The 21,829-nt window shown below is 40.8% G+C and overlaps 2 protein-coding genes across 3 annotated transcripts; one reads left to right on the plus strand and one right to left on the minus strand.

The window, feature by feature from the left end:
• Window positions 1-154: 154 nt before the first annotated feature.
• pkd1l2b (polycystic kidney disease 1 like 2b) lies at window positions 155-14,964 on the minus strand. The gene is made up of 31 exons (XM_035532826.2): window positions 14,652-14,964; window positions 13,939-14,094; window positions 13,629-13,820; window positions 12,979-13,086; window positions 12,499-12,548; window positions 9,964-10,146; window positions 9,715-9,855; window positions 9,479-9,628; window positions 9,261-9,385; window positions 8,895-9,015; window positions 8,539-8,670; window positions 8,202-8,427; window positions 7,917-8,104; window positions 7,493-7,723; window positions 7,292-7,393; window positions 6,905-7,083; window positions 4,968-5,114; window positions 4,359-4,558; window positions 3,977-4,215; window positions 3,255-3,857; window positions 3,040-3,145; window positions 2,826-2,966; window positions 2,555-2,740; window positions 2,098-2,428; window positions 1,697-1,830; window positions 1,493-1,614; window positions 1,218-1,378; window positions 927-1,137; window positions 684-785; window positions 472-603; window positions 155-235 (listed from the first exon to the last, which is right to left on the minus strand). Exons 1-31 carry the CDS (start codon window positions 14,962-14,964, stop codon window positions 155-157), a joined length of 5,493 nt encoding a protein of 1,830 aa, XP_035388719.2.
• An 870-nt stretch (window positions 14,965-15,834) lies between these two features.
• On the plus strand, window positions 15,835-21,797 carry znf143a (zinc finger protein 143a). 2 transcript variants are annotated; one of them, XM_027010523.2, is made up of 16 exons: window positions 15,835-15,952; window positions 16,478-16,575; window positions 16,729-16,815; window positions 16,952-17,035; window positions 17,155-17,283; window positions 17,377-17,570; window positions 17,714-17,785; window positions 17,876-17,989; window positions 18,655-18,730; window positions 18,893-19,018; window positions 19,101-19,280; window positions 19,376-19,603; window positions 20,348-20,481; window positions 20,589-20,711; window positions 20,895-21,005; window positions 21,486-21,797. In XM_027010523.2, the coding sequence occupies exons 2-16, from the start codon at window positions 16,485-16,487 to the stop codon at window positions 21,567-21,569; spliced, it is 1,833 nt and encodes a 610-aa protein (XP_026866324.2). In that variant the 5' UTR covers window positions 15,835-15,952; window positions 16,478-16,484; the 3' UTR covers window positions 21,570-21,797. The 2 variants fall into 2 exon arrangements, with proteins under 2 accessions (XP_026866324.2, XP_026866334.2); XM_027010533.2 differs by having other exon boundaries at window positions 17,894-17,989.
• The last annotated feature ends 32 nt before the right edge of the window (window positions 21,798-21,829 follow it).

The raw sequence follows: 21,829 nt of genomic DNA on the forward strand, positions 1-21,829 counted from the left end.
AGTAATGCAACAGAGTGCATCTCAATTCAGATTATCAGCATTAACTGCTTAGTCCCTAAGGCTACATAAAATCCTATTTCACTTAAGAACAAAGAGTAGAAATGTATCTTGATCATGTAACACAGGGCTAGGTGTGTTTACTTGGTTCTTGTTATCAGTTCTTCTGAGTCTTGATCCCAAAGAAGCTGCAGATCTTGTGTAGCATCAAGTCCACAACTTCCTCCTCTTCAGAAGCCTGGCAATGAGAGATTTATCACTTTGTCTGTAAATCCTTAGAGACTCACTTGCTGACGTTTAGAAAACCGACTATAATATTTGGCATGTCATGCTTATTTTTAAACTAAATCTAAGCAAATACTGGTTTGTGATCTTTGCCTAGAAGTATTCTCAGAAGCAAAAAGTTACATTTCTACACATTTATCCTCAATTTAAAAAATGCATTTAAATGTTTGTATGAACAAAGCACAGTACCTCAGGCTTCTGTCGTTCTAGCCTGAAGGCTTTAAGGATGACTGAGATGAAAATGTTCAGCACAATAAACATCATAAAGGTTACACAAGAGACAATGATGAAAGCACCAAGCACTGGGCTCAACTCCAAAACCTGTAGAACGTGACACAACCGCAAATATTGTCTGGAGTCGCTTAATTATTGTTTAGTTAAATGTTAGTAGCCTCACCTACCTCATTGTAATTGAACAATCCAAGCTGCAAGCCAACCATAGCCATAGTCGCATCTATAAGAGTCTTGTATGTATACAGCTTCCAACCAAACAGTAAATTAGACTACAACAAGAAAGGTAGTGATTTTAAAAACATCAATCAGTTATATAAATAAAAAAAAATGTCAATGCCACTTTGAACTGAGTAAATTGGATCAAACCCTCAGTGATGACTCATATTTATAGAATTGTGAAGGACCCTCACAGTAGTGGAGTAGGCCAGTAGCATGACTGTTATTATTACAAAGACACTGGCGATGTCTTTCCATGCCTGCTGCAGTGTAGAAGTGAACCTCTTCAGTTTGAGGTGGAAGCGCAGCAGATGCCACATTTTTATGCTGGCCAGCAAAACAATGAATGCTATGATATACCCCAGGACTGCATCTGCTGCAGCAGTTTCATAGAAGCTCGGGAACCTGGAGCAGAACAATACAGATGCCTTGTCGCTCTTTTGATGAAGTTGTGTGGAGTGTGTGTGAAACTTATGTCCACTCACTGGTCTTTGTGGCCCTGGTAATACTTCAGTTCCTGCTCTCCCTGTACTGCCCTCTTGATGAACATGGACAAGGCACTCCAACTTAAAAGAATGATGGTCAGTTCTAGAAGATCCCATTTGCTCTTGAAGTAGTTCAATTTCTGTTGCTTCAGGTGCTTGCACTGTTAAAATGACAACAACCAAAGCTGGAAAATTTTAAACCAATTATTGTTTAGTCTAATACAAGCTTTAATGAGGTAATATATAATGGAGTACAGTACATGTAAAGGACTTACCTGCAAAAACATATAGTAGAGAATGAAAAGGAAATAAATAATCTCAGACACCAGTACATAACTGCCATCTATCGTCTGATAAAGACGAACATTCTGCAGTTCGCTACGATACTGAAATGCTCCTATGGAAAACAACATGAAAACCATCATCCTTAAAGACTACTGAATCATCTTTAAAATACTACAGTGCAAAACTTTCCTCACCTACTGCAGTGGTCTCCAACATCAGTGTCACAATAGAAAACAGATTGACATTAGCGTTGTATACTGTGAACTCCACAAAGACTGCTCGTGTGTAGACATCCAACCACATGTTGTCAGAAAGGTGCTGCAGCACACTGTAAAGAAGAAGGGGACATATTTAAAGCACCCCAAGCTTTCCTCACTCACCAGATTAATATTCTTATAAATGTGGTCAAACAGGACAAATTGCATATGCTGTCCCTTGGTTAGTTCAGGCTTAATTTCACTGGCTTAGAAGACAACCCACAGTGACAAAATAAGTGCTTTCTAACAGAAAGTGGCCACAGTTCCAATATAAATACACATAATTATAAAAAGTTTCTTTGTCAATATAGCAATTTCCATCTTGCCAAAATTTTCACCTGCTTGCATTTTGCTGGTCCAGACCTAGTTCAACCACAAAGCCTCCACCTCTGTACATAGCTGCACTCCCCCAGACAGGATGAGCCCTGAGAATAGACTGGGTTTGGTACTGCCATGGTGTGAGCCAGCGCTCAGACCCATTGATCTGTATGGAGTGGTTCCAGCCTGGGCCATAGGAGCCCATGTCTTCCACCTCCCAAGAGTATGGAGCACTGCAACCAGGAACAGAGCTACGCATGGAGCCGGCAACCTGGCAGGAGCCCTTCTGCACTCTAACCTGGCGGAGACGAGCACTGCCCAACAGCTTCGAGTTCCCATCGGTGATGAACCCTGAGAAGGCAGAAACTGAAATCTTTAGAGACTCATTCCAGGCTCTGATAACAACCACGAAATTATCAGTGTTTCTTTTGCATTTTCTTCATATGGGATCTATTACGGTTACGGTTAAGGAAGGACCTGGACGCTGCCCAAAGAGGTTGTTGAGGAGATTGGAGTTTGCCCAGGTAAACACATCTTTGAGGCTCATGCTGTCAGAGATGCCATTGCTGAAGCTCTGCTTAATATGCTGAGTGAGGAAGTAAGCATTTGGATCATGCTCACCATACGTGGCGATGTGTAACACACACAGAAACCCCACATAAACTGCAAGTAAAACAAATATCTTTTTTAAATAACATGCTCTTCTTATTATGTATCAGCAGGAACTGGAATTCTCATTTTGCCTTACTGAGAATCTCCCTGATTAGTGCAAAAGCTTTCTTTTCTTTGATCACGTTGTCCTTCATCTTTTCGACATCAGAAGGGGGAGGAGGCTGGTAGAAGCCGCATGTACTGTCCCTTCTTGAAATGCGCACGTCACCTGGGTCACCTAGACAGTAGCATAGCTTTGTCTTCTTTATGATTTAATAGGCAACTGTCAGTTAACAGAATGTTAGACTTACCTGAGTAAGTCAGTTCCTTGTCTGTCGCTATGGCAATATAATCATTATCATCTTCATTATCAACAGCCTTCACCACTAAAGCAAAAAAGATTGCAAATCCAAGTACCTGACAAAAGGAAGCCACAATAGCAAAGTCAGAACAAGATTAACGCTGATCAAAATATTCAACTTCTGAACATCATTGCTGAGACTCTTTTTCGCTGAGAATCTCTTACTTTTACAGGCTGAGTGATGAGAAGACTCTCAAAGAAAGACACCATTATCGAAATGAGCCAGCTAATGGAGCGATCTTTCCCATAATTCAGCCCATACATCATGGTGAAGTATGCAGACACTCCACTAGTGGCTACAACAAGAAACCAGCCCACAAACACAAACCACCAGGGCAGGCCTTTCTGACAGCACCTCTTCCTGCATCCTCTGCTGTCCTCTGACGTGCTGGAGCTGCAAGCAAACTGGTCTCCCATGGAGCTCGAGGAGAGGTGGGGCTCTAGAAGTCCCTTCATACCCTGAACCTGCTGCATGGCCTGACTGTAGCACTCTGGACTGGAGAATCGTGAAGGACCCAGTAGCCTCAGTTCTTTTTCCACATTTTGGAGCTGCTTGTAGAGATAAGGTCGGTAAACACTGTACAATGAAAAGCATTCATTTTGGGTCTCTTCAACCCAAAACCTGCCAGAAGAGAAGTCCTTCTGCCGAATGATATCTTCCATGAGAGACAACAGGGTGCTGATGTCTGTTTTGTCCGATCCCAGCACTGCCTCTGGAATGGGCCTCCTCACTGCCTTAGCGAGTGAGCGGACTATTCTTTTTAAGTCCTGAGAAACAATCATTTTTTGTAAACTGTGTAATGCATGTAGACTGACAGGACTTAATAGTCAATAGCAGGATTTCATCATAAGCTCGAGCTATTCCTAATTACTGCAAATACACTTACTCTGATGATAAGCTGTATGGTAAGGTCTGTCTGCCAACAACATTGTGGGAAGCCATCCGAGTGACTTTTTTCCTGCTGAGGAGACTCAAGCTCATGCTCTTTATCTTCTGTCTCCACTTGGATCTTCTTTCGAGGGTGGGTGAATCTGAAGATGCTCACGATGAGGAGGTTGATGGGGAACATGATGATGGAGCTCTGGATTCCAATCATCACCTGTTGCCAGGTGAACTTGATGTTGCCTTTAAATAGAGAAACACAGATATACAAATACCTTTCTTCATGATCTTTTTTCCCCCACAGTTATCTTGACGACCTTGCTAGACTGGCATTGGAACATATTGTATTAATAGGTTGCATTAGAAGATTAATATTATATTAGTACCCATGTCCATGGTCTGCTCAGAAGGGTCAGTTGGAATACCCCAGAACATGATACTAGTCAGCATGGTGCAGAGTAGCAGGGAGAAACAGCAGGAAACCCGTTGCACACGAGTGAATTTACTACTTGGGGGCCGGCTAACCACAGAATACCAGATGTGGCCATCACACAGATCTTTTACTGTCTTCATGAAGAACAGATTGCTGGAAAAAGACAGGAGGCTTCATTTCTGATGATAATCAATGGTCAACAGTAATTTTGCTTCCTGTAAAAATAAATCCTGTTTTATTATGTATTTTTGCACACGGAATCCATACATGTTTTGTGGAGCCCTTCTATGTTGGCAAACTACTGCTAGACACTAAAGAGGGTTGTTCTGAGGTCAATTATAAGCATAAGTCATACACTGAACAATTTAGAAGTATGTTTTACACATTTTAAGTGTAATAACAGCCTTATTCATAAAACCATATGTGACAGAAAAATTCTAAAAAAGGATTCAAATTCAGCATAAATGACAAGATCCGCACATTTTAATTTGGGAAAGAAATGTTGATCAGTGTAACGTTTCTGTGATATAAATGGTATTTGAAGAAGATGCAAGTAATTCACCTAAAGCCTTTTAAGTCCTTCTCTGTTGCTGCAGGGAACACTTTGTCCAGTGTGCACTCTCCTATATCGATGGCCAACCACGAACTACACAAGAAGTGCCACTTCTGTCCGGTCTCCAAGTCCTGTACCATCACCTTACTAATGTACCTGATAAATGTAAATAATTTACTGAACATAAATCTCTTTTCAATGTAATCTGACAAAGTACTACGATCTCACACAGTGTACACTCCTGGTCCTAAAAAGAGGCCAAACCCTAAATTAAAAGTAATAGTCCTAACAAATCATTGGTATGAAAATGAACAAGAAGTATTTTTTTTTTCTGCTCAGGAGTTTAGTTGGTAAGTACTTAGACATTGTTGACATGACATTTTTTTTATTCTTTAGACTTGGTACTCCAGCATGTCATCCGAATGCTTGTAACAAATGCTGAAAGCAGCCTCCATAACTGGGACACAAATCCAGGTCTGACAGGTAGTAAAACAAAGCCTACTTGGGACATACTGAGATCTGACAGAAGGTAAACCAAAGATTTAACCTTCCTAAGTGATGGTCTCCATCACAATGCTTAACAGTCTTAATGTGAAGAACCTTTCCCTCATTTGGCTATGAGCACTCAATAGTTGCTTTCACCGCTGCTGTTGGGGCAGTCAAATCATCTTTAAAGATATGTAATCAAGTTCCACTAGGTACGACCAGGCCATGACACTACCTCAGCCATGTTTTATAGCTTAGATGGTTTGCATCATGAGCTTTAGATCACAAGCCAATGGTTTGGATCACGAGCAGATGATTTGGATAATGAGCCTTAGATCATGAGCAAATGGTTTGGATCAGGACATTTGAATCACAACCTTTGAATCATGAGCAGATGGTTTGGATCACAATCTTTGGATTACGACCTTGGGATCTTGAGCAGATGGTTTGGATCACGACCTTCAGATTACGACCTCGGGATCTTGAGCAGATGGTTTGGATCACGACCTTTGGATTACGACCTTGGGATCTTGAGCAGATGGTTTGGATCACGACCTTTCGATTATGACCTCGGGATCTTGAGCATATGGTTTGGATCATGAGTTTTGGATTACAACCTTGGGATCTTGAGCAGATGGTTTGGATCACGACCTTTGGATTACGACCTTGGGGTCTTGAGCAGATGGTTTGGATCATGACCTTTGGATTATGACCTCAGGATCTTGAGCAGATGGTTTGGATCACGACCTTGGGATTTTGAGCAGATGGTTTGGATCACGACCTTTCGATTACGACCTTGGGATTTTGAGCAGATGGTTTGGATCACGACCTTTGGATTACGACCTTGGGATTTTGAGCAGATGGTTTGGATCATGAGCAGTTCCTTTTTTTCTCCTCCATACTTCCTCTATTTCTTCACTCATTACTTCTATTAGATCTCATTTTAATATTATTGAAGTGTTTGTCCCACAGGTATTTTCTTATCCCTGGCCTCATCACAGAGAGTGTTTGTGATCTGTTCAGCAGTTCATTTTCCTATTTCTAAGATAGCCACTTGTTACTACTTGTTCTTACTTGTTACCAATATTCTAAACAGTAGATTCTGTCAGACCTGATATTTTGGCTGTCTCTGATTGATATCTTTCAACCTCAGGATGGTCTGCTTTCTTCCTTCATCCTCATGATAAAAGACAACTGCAAATGTCACATCTAAAATTAATTCTAAAGTGATTCTGCAATTCACCCAGTATAGACAAAAGCTCTCGAACTGAATCCTATAGTCTGTACTTTAATTACATAGTATATTTTTCATTTTAAGTCTTTTTGAAGTAGATCATCAAAACAAACAAACAAAAAACAGGGACACTTTCACAATGCATTTAGATTTCACTGTATAAAAAAATGGACTTTAGGAATTCATTTACAGTCTAAAACTAAAACCTATGCATTGTCCACAGTACCAAGAAGGATGTTTTCCAGAGTTGTCATGCCACAGCCTGATGCTCTGGAGCTCTCCAAGAGAGAAAGGAGTGGTAAGGAGGAACATGTCCACACCTCCCCTCTCGAAGAGCAGCTTGTCTGGGTCAGTCAAATGATGCGGCTCGGTCTCCCAGACCGTGCCTTTCAGAGTCACAGTAACCTGCAGTTGTAAACAGTGCAACAGAAATGCTATGACAACACAATCGGAGAGCTCCGCCTAGCAAGTATTCTACTTCACTGGTATGTTGGACTCTAACCTACTGTACTGTACTAGGATATTCTATGAGTAAAAAACCGTCTGCTAAATGCCATAAATGTAAATGTAAGAGTATACTGAGTATTACTGTGTATTACTGAGTATTACTGACCTGAGATGAGCTAAAAGCTCCATGGCGATGCCCAGTGCTGACAGCCAAAAGGTAGCGATATTCAGAGAGTGGATCGTTATCTTCTAGTACCATGACTTTTACCTTTTAGATAAACAACAGTTATATGATTTTCCCCTCACTTTTCACTTCACAGAACCACCCTACACAGATGATTTGCATACATGCACGTGTCAGACAAACCTTTATTTTGTCCTGAAGGTCTTTCCTGCGTGCCCATATTACTGCTAAAATGTAGACCAGGAAGATGGCACCAACAAAACACACCACCACAGGGTTGTTGACAAACGTGGCAAAAAGCTGAGCTGTGCGGGTCACATCCACCCGGTTGGGCATGACAAAGAAAGAGCTCCCAAAAAAGGTCAGGTGGGTGCACAAGCACTGAGTGACCAATGATGTGGTGCGCAGACCAACCTGAAAACACACATTCCTTGTAACCCACCTTAACATTAAGGAGCAGACCTTGCGAGACCTTAACCTCAACTACTTGTGACAAAGAATATTAAGAGTTGCTAATAAGCAATGAATTAGAACGGCAACTGGAGAAAGTCTCATACAGTGGTTGGCTTGTTAAATACTAAAATGAGGGTACTTAAATGTCACTCACTCTACAGCCGTAGTCACTCCAGTTGGTCTTAGTTTCATCCCAGTACAAGCACTGGGCAGCGATAGATGTGACAGACACTGAAGCATTTGAGGAGTTCACACCTGCTCCAACAACTGGCCTCACTAGAAGATAGTAAACTCCTTCTAGTGCCATTTCCCTGGGGCCCAGAACCCATGTGTACCTCTCCTCTGCATGGAAATACATATATAAATACATGGCTGTGCTTCATTACTCCCATTTAAATTTTTTATCATCAATATAGTCCCCTGCATAAGTTAGATTTACCTGCTGACATCCCTGCTTGGGGGAGCTGCATTTTGGCTTTGTAATTACTATCATTTGGATACATTTGAAACCCCAATTGTAACTGCAAAGTTATATTGCCTGAGGGTTTCAGCTTCAAAACTAGAGATGTGTTTTGAGTGGTCATGTTGATCGCCAGTGTACTGTAGTTTCCCAGGTCCAGATATGTACTGTTTACCTGAACAGCTTCCACCTTTGGTAAGAGAACCTATGAATAGACCACATGTAATATCATGATGAATATTAAATCATGTCTGTAACATTTTAATAAAGTGGTTTCCACACTACAGGGAATCCTTTAGGTCATTAAATCTTTTACCTCAATCTCCTCATTCAGGTTCGACACTGGGATGACTGAACCATTTTCTCTGGTGAGAGAGAGAGAGCCCACTGTTCCATTTATGGGCAAACCATTGTTTGATGAGAAAGGGTTTATTCCAAAACTCAGCATCTGTAACCAAAAAAAAAAAAAAAAAATGAACAGAACTCACCTCAAATCTGTAATGGAGATTATAATGAACTGTAGCTGAGAGCCACAGAGTTTTCACCGCTTGCTGAATGGATTTACAGAGGATGTCATTTTATGCATACAGAGACATCTGAGAGGGACACAGAATATGTAAATGCAGGGTGTAAATGGAAAGGCCACTGGAGGATATCAGGAGCAACTCTTACTCGCACATCCACTATCTTCTGTAAAGCCAGGACACTAGAAATCAAAGGCGGGAGCATGAAGGAAGCTGAGCTGCTATTGTTAAAACTGAAGGTCTGATTGGACAGTTCACCTGATAAAAGCCTAGTAAAGGAAACATAACACAGGCTTCAGAGGAAGACCGCGTAACCATTTCACATGACATCATTCATTTACATCTGTTAATGAATCTGTAATGTATTCTGCAGTATAATGCTACAAAAGACAGAAAAGGTTGCACAGTATCCAAGGAAGTATTTAAGTAAATACTTCAAGTTATCTAAGAGCAAAATCCATATTAGGTGTTCAGAGTTTGCTGTCTTGTAGTTTTTATGTTGTTGTGTTCTTACCTGTTAACATACACACTTATTAAGGGAGAGCTGAGGAGTAAAGGCTCCTGGCCTGGCTCTTTATTCGTCAGCAGGGCACTCTGTACATTGTCAAGCACGCTGAGTAATAGACTGGAGATGTCACCCTGAAAGACAATAAATAAAGCTTAGAAAGGGTCTCCACAGGGTGAGGTTGGGAGTATTAAGGGAGTCAGTGTTGATGCCTCAGGATCAAGTACCTGTTCAATATTGGTTGAAGTGAGAATGTTACTGGTAGCCTGAACAATTATTGTGGCTACCTGTATCATCTGTACAGTGACATTTCCCCCGCTGGATGACATGGAGATTTGGGAATTACCAAGACTCAATAGAACACAACATGCCTGCAACTGTTGAGAGAAAGCCATGATGCCATCAGATGTATAGAGGTAACTATTTCTGGCTGCACATTGTACGTTTTGTACACCCTCAGTACCTGAGCATTGTGGGTTAATTCATCTTCCTGTGTGACAAGGCTCAGGAGAGTGCTAGCAGTCATCTGAACCTCCGTAAGAACCTCGAGTGGCTCACCATAGGTCAAAGCTGCACACATATCTGCCAACATCTTCTCCCGTAGCTATGAAAAGAAACGTTTCCTACCAAGGTAAGGAGTTAACAGTATCCTAGAATAAAAATCTCACATATAAATGATTTAAATCCTTCTTATTCTAAATGCACAGGTTACGTTTTTCTTAACAGTCTTGCTCTGATCATCATTCAAGTCTCTGTTCAGCCTGTTGGAAACAGAGAGGAACAATGGTGCTAGCGCAGTGGCTGAGAAGAGCCCGCTCTGCTGCAGCTGTGACACATGAGTTAACACAGCAGGCCACAGATCCTGGACAGTGACGTCACAGCTGATATCTATAACCTGGAACATAAATGGGCAAAGTGAGCACACACTGATTTTAAAAAGAATATTATATGTTTGCAAACACCATTTTAAATTTCATATTTGGATCAAAAGGTCATCTCTGTAGGTCCAGATAAATTGTTTTAATACCTATACATTGCTAACAAACCTGAGTTAAGAGTGTAGTGCTGATTGTCTGACCATCCATATTCTTAACTGCAACTTTCAGACCAAGACTGTAATGATTGCTTTTATTACCCAGAGGCAGAAACAGGGACGTCATCTTAAGATCAATGCCACAATGCACAAAATCACCTGTAGATATGGGTGACAATGACAAATTCTTACAGTCATAATAACTGCTCACTACTACTGTAAGAATGTCCACTCTCACCGTCAAAGGTGGCCAGGCAGAAGGAGCAGGAGCCAGAGCAGCAGAAAGGCTTGATTGTAGTGCAGGTGATTTTGAAAGGAGTGAGAACATCCCCCATGGATGGGTCAATGGCACAGCTGAGCTCTGCTATAGAGGTGTCCGTTATTGTGCAGGTGAGATATGTAGTTGATAAATATTTGGTAGTGATAGATATATTATCATGGAGGGTATCCTTACCATGATTAGGAGTGACTGGTGTTGTCCTGGTCACATTTGTCTTTGGTGAATGGGTGTCCGTAGGAGGGAATTGCTCATGGTTGTTATCTTCACCATGATTAGGAGTGACTGGTGTTGTCCTGGTCACATGTGTCTTTGGTGAATGGGTGTCCGTAGGAAGGAATTGCTCATGGTTGTTATCTTCACCATGATTAGGAGTGACTGGTGTTGTCCTGGTCATATGTGTCTTTGGTGAATGGGTGTCCGTAGGAAGGAATTGCTCATGGTCATTTTCGCTACCATGATTAGGAGTGACTGGTGTTGTCCTGGTCTCATGTGTCTTTGGTGAATGGGTGTCCGTAGGAGGGAATTGCTCATGGTTGTTATCTTCACCATGATTAGGACTATCCGGTGTTGTCCTGTGGTCTTGGATGCTCGATGGATAGGTGTCAGAGGTAGAGATGCGATCATGGTGGGTCCATTGTGAATTGGTATCAGTGGAAGAACTATTACCATGTCCAGTCCCTGTGTCAGGAATTTATAAGATTTCGATTTAGAAGGGAAGGCAGAGGTAAATTAACAGATTTGGCTAGGATAGGTAGAATAGTTTAGGTTTTTAGTTGTTCTTCTTTGGGTTTGTTGTTCATTGCTCTGACTTGCTTTGGATTGACTGTTTGTTCCTCTGATCTAATACATTTAGATGTTTCTGAATGCAGTTCTTGGACAAACTTTCACCTTTTGACTTGTTAAAGCTGATATTAGAATCAGCCACCTTGGAATCTCCAATTGGCACATGACATGAAAGACAATTTATTTGAGAACTTATTGGCATGTCTTAGGGACATATTGTCATGAGGCAAAGCATAATGTCCTACACCAAATGCTATTACATATCACAGTAAGTAAGATGTGTGCCCAAAAATGCATTTGCTATTTTCATATAATTAGGAATGTGGGATGATTAATTGGGATTAATGTGGGAGTCTTAATTACCTAAACATTTTAATACATTCTTAGTGATTAATTACTTTAATCAATTCAGTCACTTTTAACCAGTTGCACTAATGGCTAAGCAAAAACAATTTAAGAAATATTCCAGCACTTAAATAAAAAATTACATATTTATTTTTCAGTTTAATTTACAATGCTTTCACACTGTTTGGTTTCAAATGCATCTCAGGTGCTTGTGAAGCACGATATCAGAAAATATTTGGAACCAGAATAATGTATTCCATTATCCTTCTGAACCACAGCAAATTAGATGGAGTCAGACTATTCAGCAGAAATTAGTACTTCAACTGAATGAGTGTGAGGAGGGAGCTAGTTACGACTCATTTTATATTACCCTCAAATGAAAGGTATATAAAAATGTTTTATCCAGATTTATAATGTTTTGTAGTCATATTAATTTTCATATACATAACTATATCTGTTAACCCCATTCATTTATTACCTAGAACAATCTAAAATGTTTTAGCCATTGCACTGAAAGTAGATGTTGTCCATGGATATCTATTTGTAAATATTGCTTCTATTTCTTTGTGTCAACCCTCCCACCCTTATGCAATGCAAAGTGTGCAAATCATGACAGGACAGAACTTTGCAATGGCCTAAAAATACCAATTTGATGGTATGCTACATGTAGCACATAGCAACAGTTTTTGTGCATGCATGAAAATAGGGCCCTTATAGTCATTTTTCACTATTTCTAAAGTTATTTCTTACATTTCTGAAGAGGTGTAGAGGTTCAGGTTAAAAAAAATAAAAGCCCTGCTTTTCACCCAGCTGATTTCATTGTTAATATCTGCTGTCTTTCTGTGGAACAAAATTCCTGTGGAACAAAAAATGGCAGAAGTATGAACAAGGAACTGCCACTGTGGGTGGAAATGCCCAAGGAAATGCCCCTATGGACGGGGAAGCTTATTTTCTAAACCTGAAATCTCCACTTCTGCAAAACAGTGGGGGAACACTATGCACCAATTCCAAGTCTGTTTTGTGCCACATCCTTTATAATTATTATTAAACCTTTCACATGGAAACAGCTTGAAACAAGTCTTTAATGTTGTTCTCAAATACCATGGTATATGTTTTAGGAAATATTGTTAAATATTTCCTAAAAAACAAGTTCAGTTGTTAATACTGGCTGAAGCCAGACACTGAATCTGAGATGGGAACACAAGTAAAATCATTATATGTTGTCTAAATGAATATCTGTGTTTTTATTTGAGTGAGGTGGATTAAAACAAAAATAGAGCTCTAACCGTTTGTGCAGTTATACTTTATTGACAGGTAACTTCCCAGTACTGGACATGGTTTTCCAAAGGATATATTTGTAGGCACCTCGCAATCTTCAAGCCCGTCACAGAAAGCTATGAATAAAATAAACATTTTGATCTCAAAATATTATAATAAATGCAATTATTAGAGTAGGCTGACCTATAATGAAGGCAGCGGTAAACATGAGCTCTGATCACTGGACCCCTGGTCCATTACTGTGTCAGAGAGGCTAATGTTAATCTTTCAATGCCCAGTGAATTATATTTCATTATGGGATTATAACCACAATAGATTCTATAGAATGCAGTAATGCAGCAATAGCTGCACAAACAAAGGCATTAGCTCTAGCCAAATATCATAGGTAAATATTTACATGATGTTTGCAATTCATCCATCCTCTAAAGCATCAGACTACAAAAGGATTTTTGTGGCAATTAGTGCTGTCTGGTGTTGGGTATCAGATTTATTTGCTTATCAATTTTATGGAAAAAAAACTTTGATGATTACTGACTAACCCTCTTCATTTATGTATTTCCGTTCTGCTTATTTTGAACTCACTGTTGTTTGTCCACACAACAGAATAAGTGTGCTTTTCTATCCATATAATATGATTGACAGTGCATATTCATCCTACCTGATACCAAATCCCTCATGTCCACCCAGCTGCACTCCTGCACTGGTGTGGGAGTGGGAAAAAGAGATTGGTTGACCAAGCAGTAGTATGGGGTCATCCTGCCATAGAAACCATGATCTATCTTTATCGCATGACCTGGGCCACAATGCAGCGTGACATTGTAGTCTGTGCAGACTAGGGAATGCCCCAGCTCTAAAAAGAAGTACAAAACACGTGTTCTGTATTTCCACAACCACAAAACTGGATGCCATAACATATACAGTCTATATATACTCCTGTACATTAATGAATAGTTAAATATTGTACTGACCAAACTGGCAGATGAAGTAGAACCCCTGACTGCAGTTGCTGGTCGTCCCCCATTGAAATCCAGATGTTGAAATGTAGCCGCACTCTGCATCTGCTACTGGTTCACCAAGCCAGTTAGAGTAACTCACGTTGGTGCCGTCCAGCCAGGACAAGGGAGCTGCAAACAGAACAGTGAAAATAGTAAATCTTAATATTTGTTAGATCAATTTTGATTATGTGCACACATTTAGACATTTTTATAAAGTAGCACTTGATATTGGTGAAATATTTTACATTGGCTTCACCCAAAATGTCTACAATGAAATCTCTGATTGCCATTTATAAAGTACTTTCTTCATTCTTACATCCACTCTCCACATAGCTGGAATCCATAATTTAGCTTCCAAAGTATATTCAGTATTTATGTATTGTAATTATCATTTTGAGTTATCTGTACCTTATTTTTAAATTTCCTTTTCTAATTTGTGATGTGTTATCTGTTTTCATTTTGTGCAGGCACCACTGAAACAGTGACCCAGATATCAAATATCTTTCATAATCTTAATTTAAATAAAAGTATATTTTTGCAAAAGTATACAGCAAAACTACAGCTTGTTTTTTCTCCAGTTGGACCACAGTAAATATTTCTTGACCATGATTCATTTCAATATTTTGATCCAGCATCAACCTCCTGGATCATGTTCCTCCACCTCTGTGACCAGTACAGCAACTTACCTTCCATAAAGTCCAGGGAGACGTTGAAGGAGGCCACCAGACCGAGCCACCAGTTGTGCTCTGGCTGCAGATGCCTCTGGAGGAACTGCTGAGTCTCGTCGTTCTGGACGAAGGCCAGGCGTCCGCCGCCACGCTCACACCAGCCCTGAGCGCTGAGGAAGGTGCGCTGCAGTTGCACAAATTCATAGCAGGAGCCGTCAAAGGCCTGCTGGCGCTCGGGGCAGTACAGGCTGTCTGGGTCCTCTTCACCACACACTGCAGTGGCACTGAGAATCAACCCAAGCAGCAGCATGGAGACACTGTGTCTGACCATCTTCATCACCACTCACCCGCACACTGTTGCAGGCAGTCTGGTGTTTCTCCCCATTTATACAGTACCAGTCATCCCTCAAATGACTAATCCCTCCCAATGAACCAATAACGGTCTGCCCTCCTGTTTATACAAGACTTTAATGGAGGCACAATGTGTCAGTGAAAGCCAGCGAGATTTATTAGAAGTAAATTCATTCTGAGTCAGAGATGAATAGAATAATGAATCTCCAAGGAAAAAGGTACATATAACAATCTTTTTTCCTGGGCTACTGAATACATTTAACTACCTTTTTTTTCCCCATGGAAACTGAATATCCTATCTTTTTGAATTTCACTATATTTAATTAATATGCTTTTTATTAATATTACTGTTTGTTTTTATTATTTAATTCAATTTATTATTAATGCACAAATGAGAATAAACTTATAAACTACCAGTAAACTAAAAGTGTAAGCAAGATTTAAGCAAACCCATACATTAAATAAATATTTGTAAGACAGAAGTGAAATATATATATATATATATAAAAAAAAGAGGATTATTTCAGTTTTACTCTTTTCTGGCAGACTGCATGGTTGGTTAGGGTTTTAGATATTTTTTATTTTGCGCAGAGGCTACATTTGTGAAGCTGGACCTTGTCAACTGAACGCGGAGGAAATGTAGATTTATAACAGTTGTACGTTTGCACTTCAGATTATGTAAAATGATCACGAGTTTAAATTATGAACATATTCAGAAATTCTGATTCCCTAGCTTACAGTCCGCTAACACTAGATGTGCTGCGGCACGCCCTCGTCGCTGCTCACACCCCCGTCCTGTAGGGGGCGGTACGGACCTCTGTGGACGTCCACAAACCGCGAACAACCATAAAGAAGAAGCACACAAAACACTTTCACAGTGCACGAAACAGGTCTGAGGAACAATTTAGAGCAAAGGGGTAGACCCTGATGCTTCGTGCTCGATGAAAGAACTTCTGATAGTGTTAGAGGTTAGTATACGAGATTTAATGCGTTTTTAAACATTATAACTATTATAATATTCTTGACAATATGCTGGTTGTGTACACATTAAAAGCTGTAGCTGCTAAGCTAAGTAGCTAGCTAGATGTTACATGGCTTAAATCTGCCAGCCAGGTTAACCCGCTTCATGTTTCAAAACCATCTACGCCGTGCATTCATGTGTTTAAATATTATGAACCTTTATTCATGTATCTAAGTTAGCTAGGTAAATAAGAATTACATGCGGTCAGGTGTGTGGCTTTGAGAGTGACTTTTGACTGTACACGTTATTCAACTGCAGACCTACGCGTTTAGTTATAAGGCCACAGGCCTATTATGTATACGCTATAGTGTGTGTTATGTATTAGCGTAGTTTCGTAGTCTTTAATGCTATAAGAATACAAATAGCTATGATGATATGCCCCAGTGTGACCTCTATTGTGGAGAACAATCGAATGTGACTGAAGACAGAATTACAGTTACGGATAACTCGCTGTTCTTCGTGTCCCACACAGGGTTACCATGATAGTGGCACAGATAAACCAGGGAGGTACAGAATTCCAGCATGGAGGTGATGCTCAGGAAGTCACGTTATGCCTCACTGGACTTTCAGGTCAGGCTGTTAAACAAAAATAACACCAATAAATAAATGACACTGATATCAGTTGAACATGTTTTGATTGGGGTGAGAGAACTCCGGGACTGTGTTTTGGGTGCTGACGTCTTTAAACTTCTGTGCTGATCTCGTTTCATTATCCAACCACAGATAGTGATCAGAACATAGACACTGTCAGTTTGCAAGCTGTGACTCTTGCAGATGGCTCCACTGCATATATTCAGCATAATACTCAAGGTATGCCTCCATCTCCATAAGAATACTTCATTTTAAGTTATGGAGTCATACAATTCAGTAAACTAAGCAGAATATCAGCTTATGTCTATTAGCAGAGAGTTTGAGTTGCTGAGTCTGGTTTTTGGCTTTATCTAAGATGGCAATATCATGGAAGGGCAGGTGATACAGCTGGAAGATGGCTCTACGGCTTATGTTCAGCACATTGCAGTACCGAAAGGGGGTCTGTAAATATCACTTACCTGTAGATCTTTTTAAAGATGCACTTTGAAACAGTTTTTTGTCATTATCGCGAGGATCTGTAGTCAGTTGGCTCCATGTCTTGCCTGTGAATGTCCTCAGGTGAGGTGAACGGGTGGTCAGGCCCGGCTGTGTCCGATGTCATGGGGGGAGAGAGCTTGAGCCTACAAGATGGGCAGGCCGTGCAGCTGGAAGACGGTACCACTGCTTACATCCACCACACTCCTAAAGGTACCGGATTGTCCTCGTTTTTGGACCAGTGACGGCCAGGTTTACACTCTAATCGCTGTACATTTATGACCCCGTCCTCGGCCTGGTTTTCAGAGTCCTGTGATCCCGGTGCCCTCCAGGCGGTGCAGTTGGAGGATGGCTCCACCGCCTACATCCAGCATGCTGTTCACATGCCTCAGCCCAACACCATTTTGGCCATCCAGGAAAACGGCACCATCTCAGACCTGCACATGGAGGGTTCCATTGACCCAGAGACTGTCAGTGTGCTGGAACAATACACAGCTAAGGTACTCTGAAAATACACAGGTTCTGGACATAGCTCTGCTTAATGAAGATCAAGTCAACCTTCTGCTGCTGAGAGCTTAGTTGGTTTCACCAGTTGTGGTGTTTAAAATGACATATTGCATACTGTGTGCACTGGTCTTTGCAGGTAGAAGAACTGGAACCTTATCCAAACTCAGAGCTGGTCACAAATGACCACGAGAATGTGGTGCAAATGCAGGTATCTACAGGGACAATCCCGACCCACGTAGCACATGTGCTGAAATAACGAACGGCGCAGAAATGTTAAGTCGAGTGCACCGTCTCTTAGATTGTTCTCCGGGGCCAGGGGGGTCGGCGTTCCCTGCCGCAGCCTGCGGAGAAATCCTTCCAGTGCGGTTACGAGGGATGTGGCAAACTTTACACCACAGCACATCATCTCAAGGTTTGTGTTAAATTGAGGTAATAATGGGAATATTTGTATTAGAGGTTTGTTTGTTTTTTAAGACTACTGTCTTTACTGTAATGTAATTGGACCTTATCATAATGACTGGCTGTATTAAAATAGACACAATAGTATAATTATAATCATTTTTATTATAAGAATGATTAGGTCTATTCCGGTTTTATTTTGTGTGTATTTTCCGTTCACTTTCCATATAGATTTATTCATTTTATTGTTACTTAGAGGAAATGGACATATAGGCAATGCACCTCTATGTGTTAGTTTAATACACTAGCTATTTTATCTTGGTGTGATTTTGGACAGGATCTAGTGCCTGCATGTAGAGTGTACTGTTGTTAGGAGTTTGTTGTCACTAAAGGAAAAATCCTTCCCTGATAAGTAAATAATGCCACATATTGTAAAGTAAAATATCTTGGATCTAAAGTCCGAATCAATTTTTATGTTATAAATTCACTTGTAAAATAATAATAGACCATTTGGAATGTACAACAGTTACTAAACCAGTGGGAGTCCTTGGGCTACCAGACAAGATAACATTGCAGTGACACGCACACTATATATTATATTCACTAAAGCTCAACTTTCCCTTTAAGATGAATGAGGAATTCTGATTTTATCTCTGAAATGATTTCTGGTTTAATCAGGTGCATGAAAGGGCACACACAGGTGACAAGCCTTACTGCTGTGATAAACCAGGCTGTGGAAAGAAGTTTGCTACAGGTATCAGCTTCCAGTCCAGTTCCTGTTTACCCTCCTCTTCACAGAGCGATCGTTCACTTCTAAGATAAACGTGGTCTGGGTTTTACTTTGACACTGAAGATAATGGCTATTAAAAAAAAAAAGCTTTAATGAGGCTTTTAACATTTTGCATCAACATTTTAGGCTATGGCTTAAAAAGCCACATTAGAACACACACTGGCGAAAAACCCTACTGCTGCCAAGAAGTGAACTGCAAAAAATCTTTCAAGACCTCAGGGGACCTGCAAAAGCACACCAGAATCCACACAGGTAAACCTACTGCTCAGTGTTTCTGGTGAAAAGTCAATTTTCAAGACTGAAGTGACAATGGGAACTGGTCTCTACTCTACAGGAGAGAAGCCATTTATATGTCCTTACCAAGGTTGCGGGCGATCCTTCACTACCTCCAACATCTGCAAGGTTCACGTGCGCACGCACACGGGAGAGAGGCCCTACCATTGCCCAGAGCCTGGCTGCAACCGGGCTTTCGCCAGTGCAACCAATTACAAGAACCACATAAGGATCCACACAGGTATTCTGGCTTCTGCTCCAAATCCACAGGCCTTCCCGAGATGCTCTCTCCTACGCCAGCACAAGGCATAAACCAGGACTTCTCCTTGTCCTCAGGGGAGAGACCATACGTGTGCACTGTACCGGGCTGCGAAAAGCGCTTCACTGAATACTCCAGCCTGTACAAGCATCACGTGGTTCACACGCCCTGTAAGCCCTATCGCTGTAACCACTGCGGGAAGACCTACAAGCAGATCTCCACGCTGGCCATGCACAAGCGCACGGCCCACAACGACTCGGAGCCCATTGAGGAGGAGCAGGGGGGCTATTTTGAACCTCCCACAGGTCAGCAGTTTCACTGTGGAGTTAATGAGCCTGCACGACTGCACACACCTACCTTGTTTAAACTCTCAGGTCCTTTATAGTTATTGTCGTTAGATGTTGTTCAATTAGACATTGACTGACTTCAGTGTGATTCAGAACACACTGATCATCCGCACGCTCCATTGCAGTGCTTCTGAAGGTGCAAGAAATTGAAGCCAGTAGATTTATAACTGCACTCCCCCATTACCTGGGGGTTCTGCCCCACCATGCGAAGCTTTGAGGCTCCCCCTCAGGCTCTGTCATTTATTTTGAGTTCATTACCTCACCAGAAGGTCGTGTCATCCATTTGCAAAGGTTGTCAGCCTGTTACTGTTAGTTCAGAAGGAGAAGTTAAGTTTTAACAGAAGCTGTTAAAACAGCAAATGCTCACTTTTTGGGGAGTAGCGTTTGTGACTTCCTCCTGATTTTTAATTTTTTTGTTAGTAGCCAGTACAGTTTAGTAGTTTTGATATAATGTAGTGAATTGTATGGACTATATAAAGTGCATGTTTGTTGTAGTAAAATTTGCGATTTATATAAATGGTTTAATGGTAGAGCGCAATTGAAATGCCACAGAGGAAGGTACACATGGCTGAAACTCCATCTTTGTCTGCCTGTGAGAGACAAATAAATGAAGCATTACTGAGCATCTACCATGTGTAATGCCTACAGACTAGAATGCTAGGTTAAGTAGGTTTTGTGAAATGACGTTTTCTCTTCACTTAGAAGCCTTTGATGATCCCTCCATGGACACTGCCTCAGCAAAGAGTGTAGCAGCCTGCCCCGAGATGACCCCTGTGACCTCTGATGTCACAGGACAAGAGGAAATCACTCTTATTGCACAAGATGGGATTCAGCAGGTTTTCTTTTGTAGTATAATTGTATTTAATTAGTGGTTACAAAGTTCCCATTTTTGTCAATATAACATCTGAAGTATCAGACATCAACCAGACAAAATGTTTTATAGACAATTGGTAATACCATCACCATGGTAACACAAGATGGCAACATGATCACCCTCCCGGCCAGTGAGTCCCTGCTGACGTCTGGGGAGATCACCATGGTGAACGCAGATGGCACAGAGGGACAGGTCTGAGTCCTCTTGAGCGTTTACCGCCCCTGTAACCCCGAGAGTGAACATGGAATAACAAAATGCAGTCAAACTTTGCACTTCCAGCCTTTGAATTTCTGGGCTGATTTGCGATTTAGTTTGATCTTTTACAAGTTAGATGAATGTTCTGTTTAGTGAGTGTCTGTGTTGTTTTGTCTGCAGATGACTATTGTGTCACAGGACTTGGCTTCTTTACAGACAAAACAGGAGGAGCTGGTTCCACACCCAGTCACGCTTCTTACCACTACTAATGGTACACAGATTGCTGTTCAGGTACAATGACTGTTTGCACATGCAGCATATTAGTGGAATAGTCCATAATGTGGCTTTCACACAATCAGTATCCCTTTTAAGCCCAGTTCACCATGTGTCAATGGAATACATAGCACACTGCTAAGCATCTTTATCCTGAAACCTCCATCAAATGCACTGCAGCTTGTTAGCACATGCCATTATAAGAAATCAGTGGCAGTGATTAGTAGAACGTTCTACATTTTGCAGTATTGATTTAATCAGAAAAATTGGATGTCAGTATGTTGATCATTCACTGCTGATTTCTCACTTGTTAGCGCCTGCTTAAAATGTCACACCTAATCAAACCATCATTTGAAGCCTTTGAACTTCAATGAGTGACTTGCCATTCATCACAAACTGCTGCCAAACATGTGCTGTCTTGTTATAGTTTTTTTTTTTTTAGAATAACATGGTGTTTGGCACGCTACTTTTAATTTTTACATGTTTTTTTTCCTGCAGCTCAGTGACCAAACGTCACTGGAGGAAGCTCTGAGAATAGCATCAAGTATACAACAAGGAGACGCACCAGTACTCGGAAATTAACTTTGCAAAAACCTTCCTGTGAGCATTGGATGCTGGACAACAGAGGCATATGTTATATAAAAATAGAGTTTTCAAATTATTGATCCAGTTGTTCAGAGGTTAAAACATGGGCTATAATATTTCCTAGATCTTGTTTACATTCATCTTTTTCATAATGTGTGTACAGCTGTAATAAAGACAGAGTGCTGGCCTATATGAATTTATACAATAAAGGACTTTATTACATGGGCTCTTATGTGATTTAACTCTCACTTTTACTA

This window comes from Electrophorus electricus, chromosome 3 (assembly GCF_041902795.1).
Source record: "Electrophorus electricus isolate QZ-2024a chromosome 3, ASM4190279v1, whole genome shotgun sequence".
Lineage (NCBI taxonomy): Eukaryota > Metazoa > Chordata > Actinopteri > Gymnotiformes > Gymnotidae > Electrophorus > Electrophorus electricus.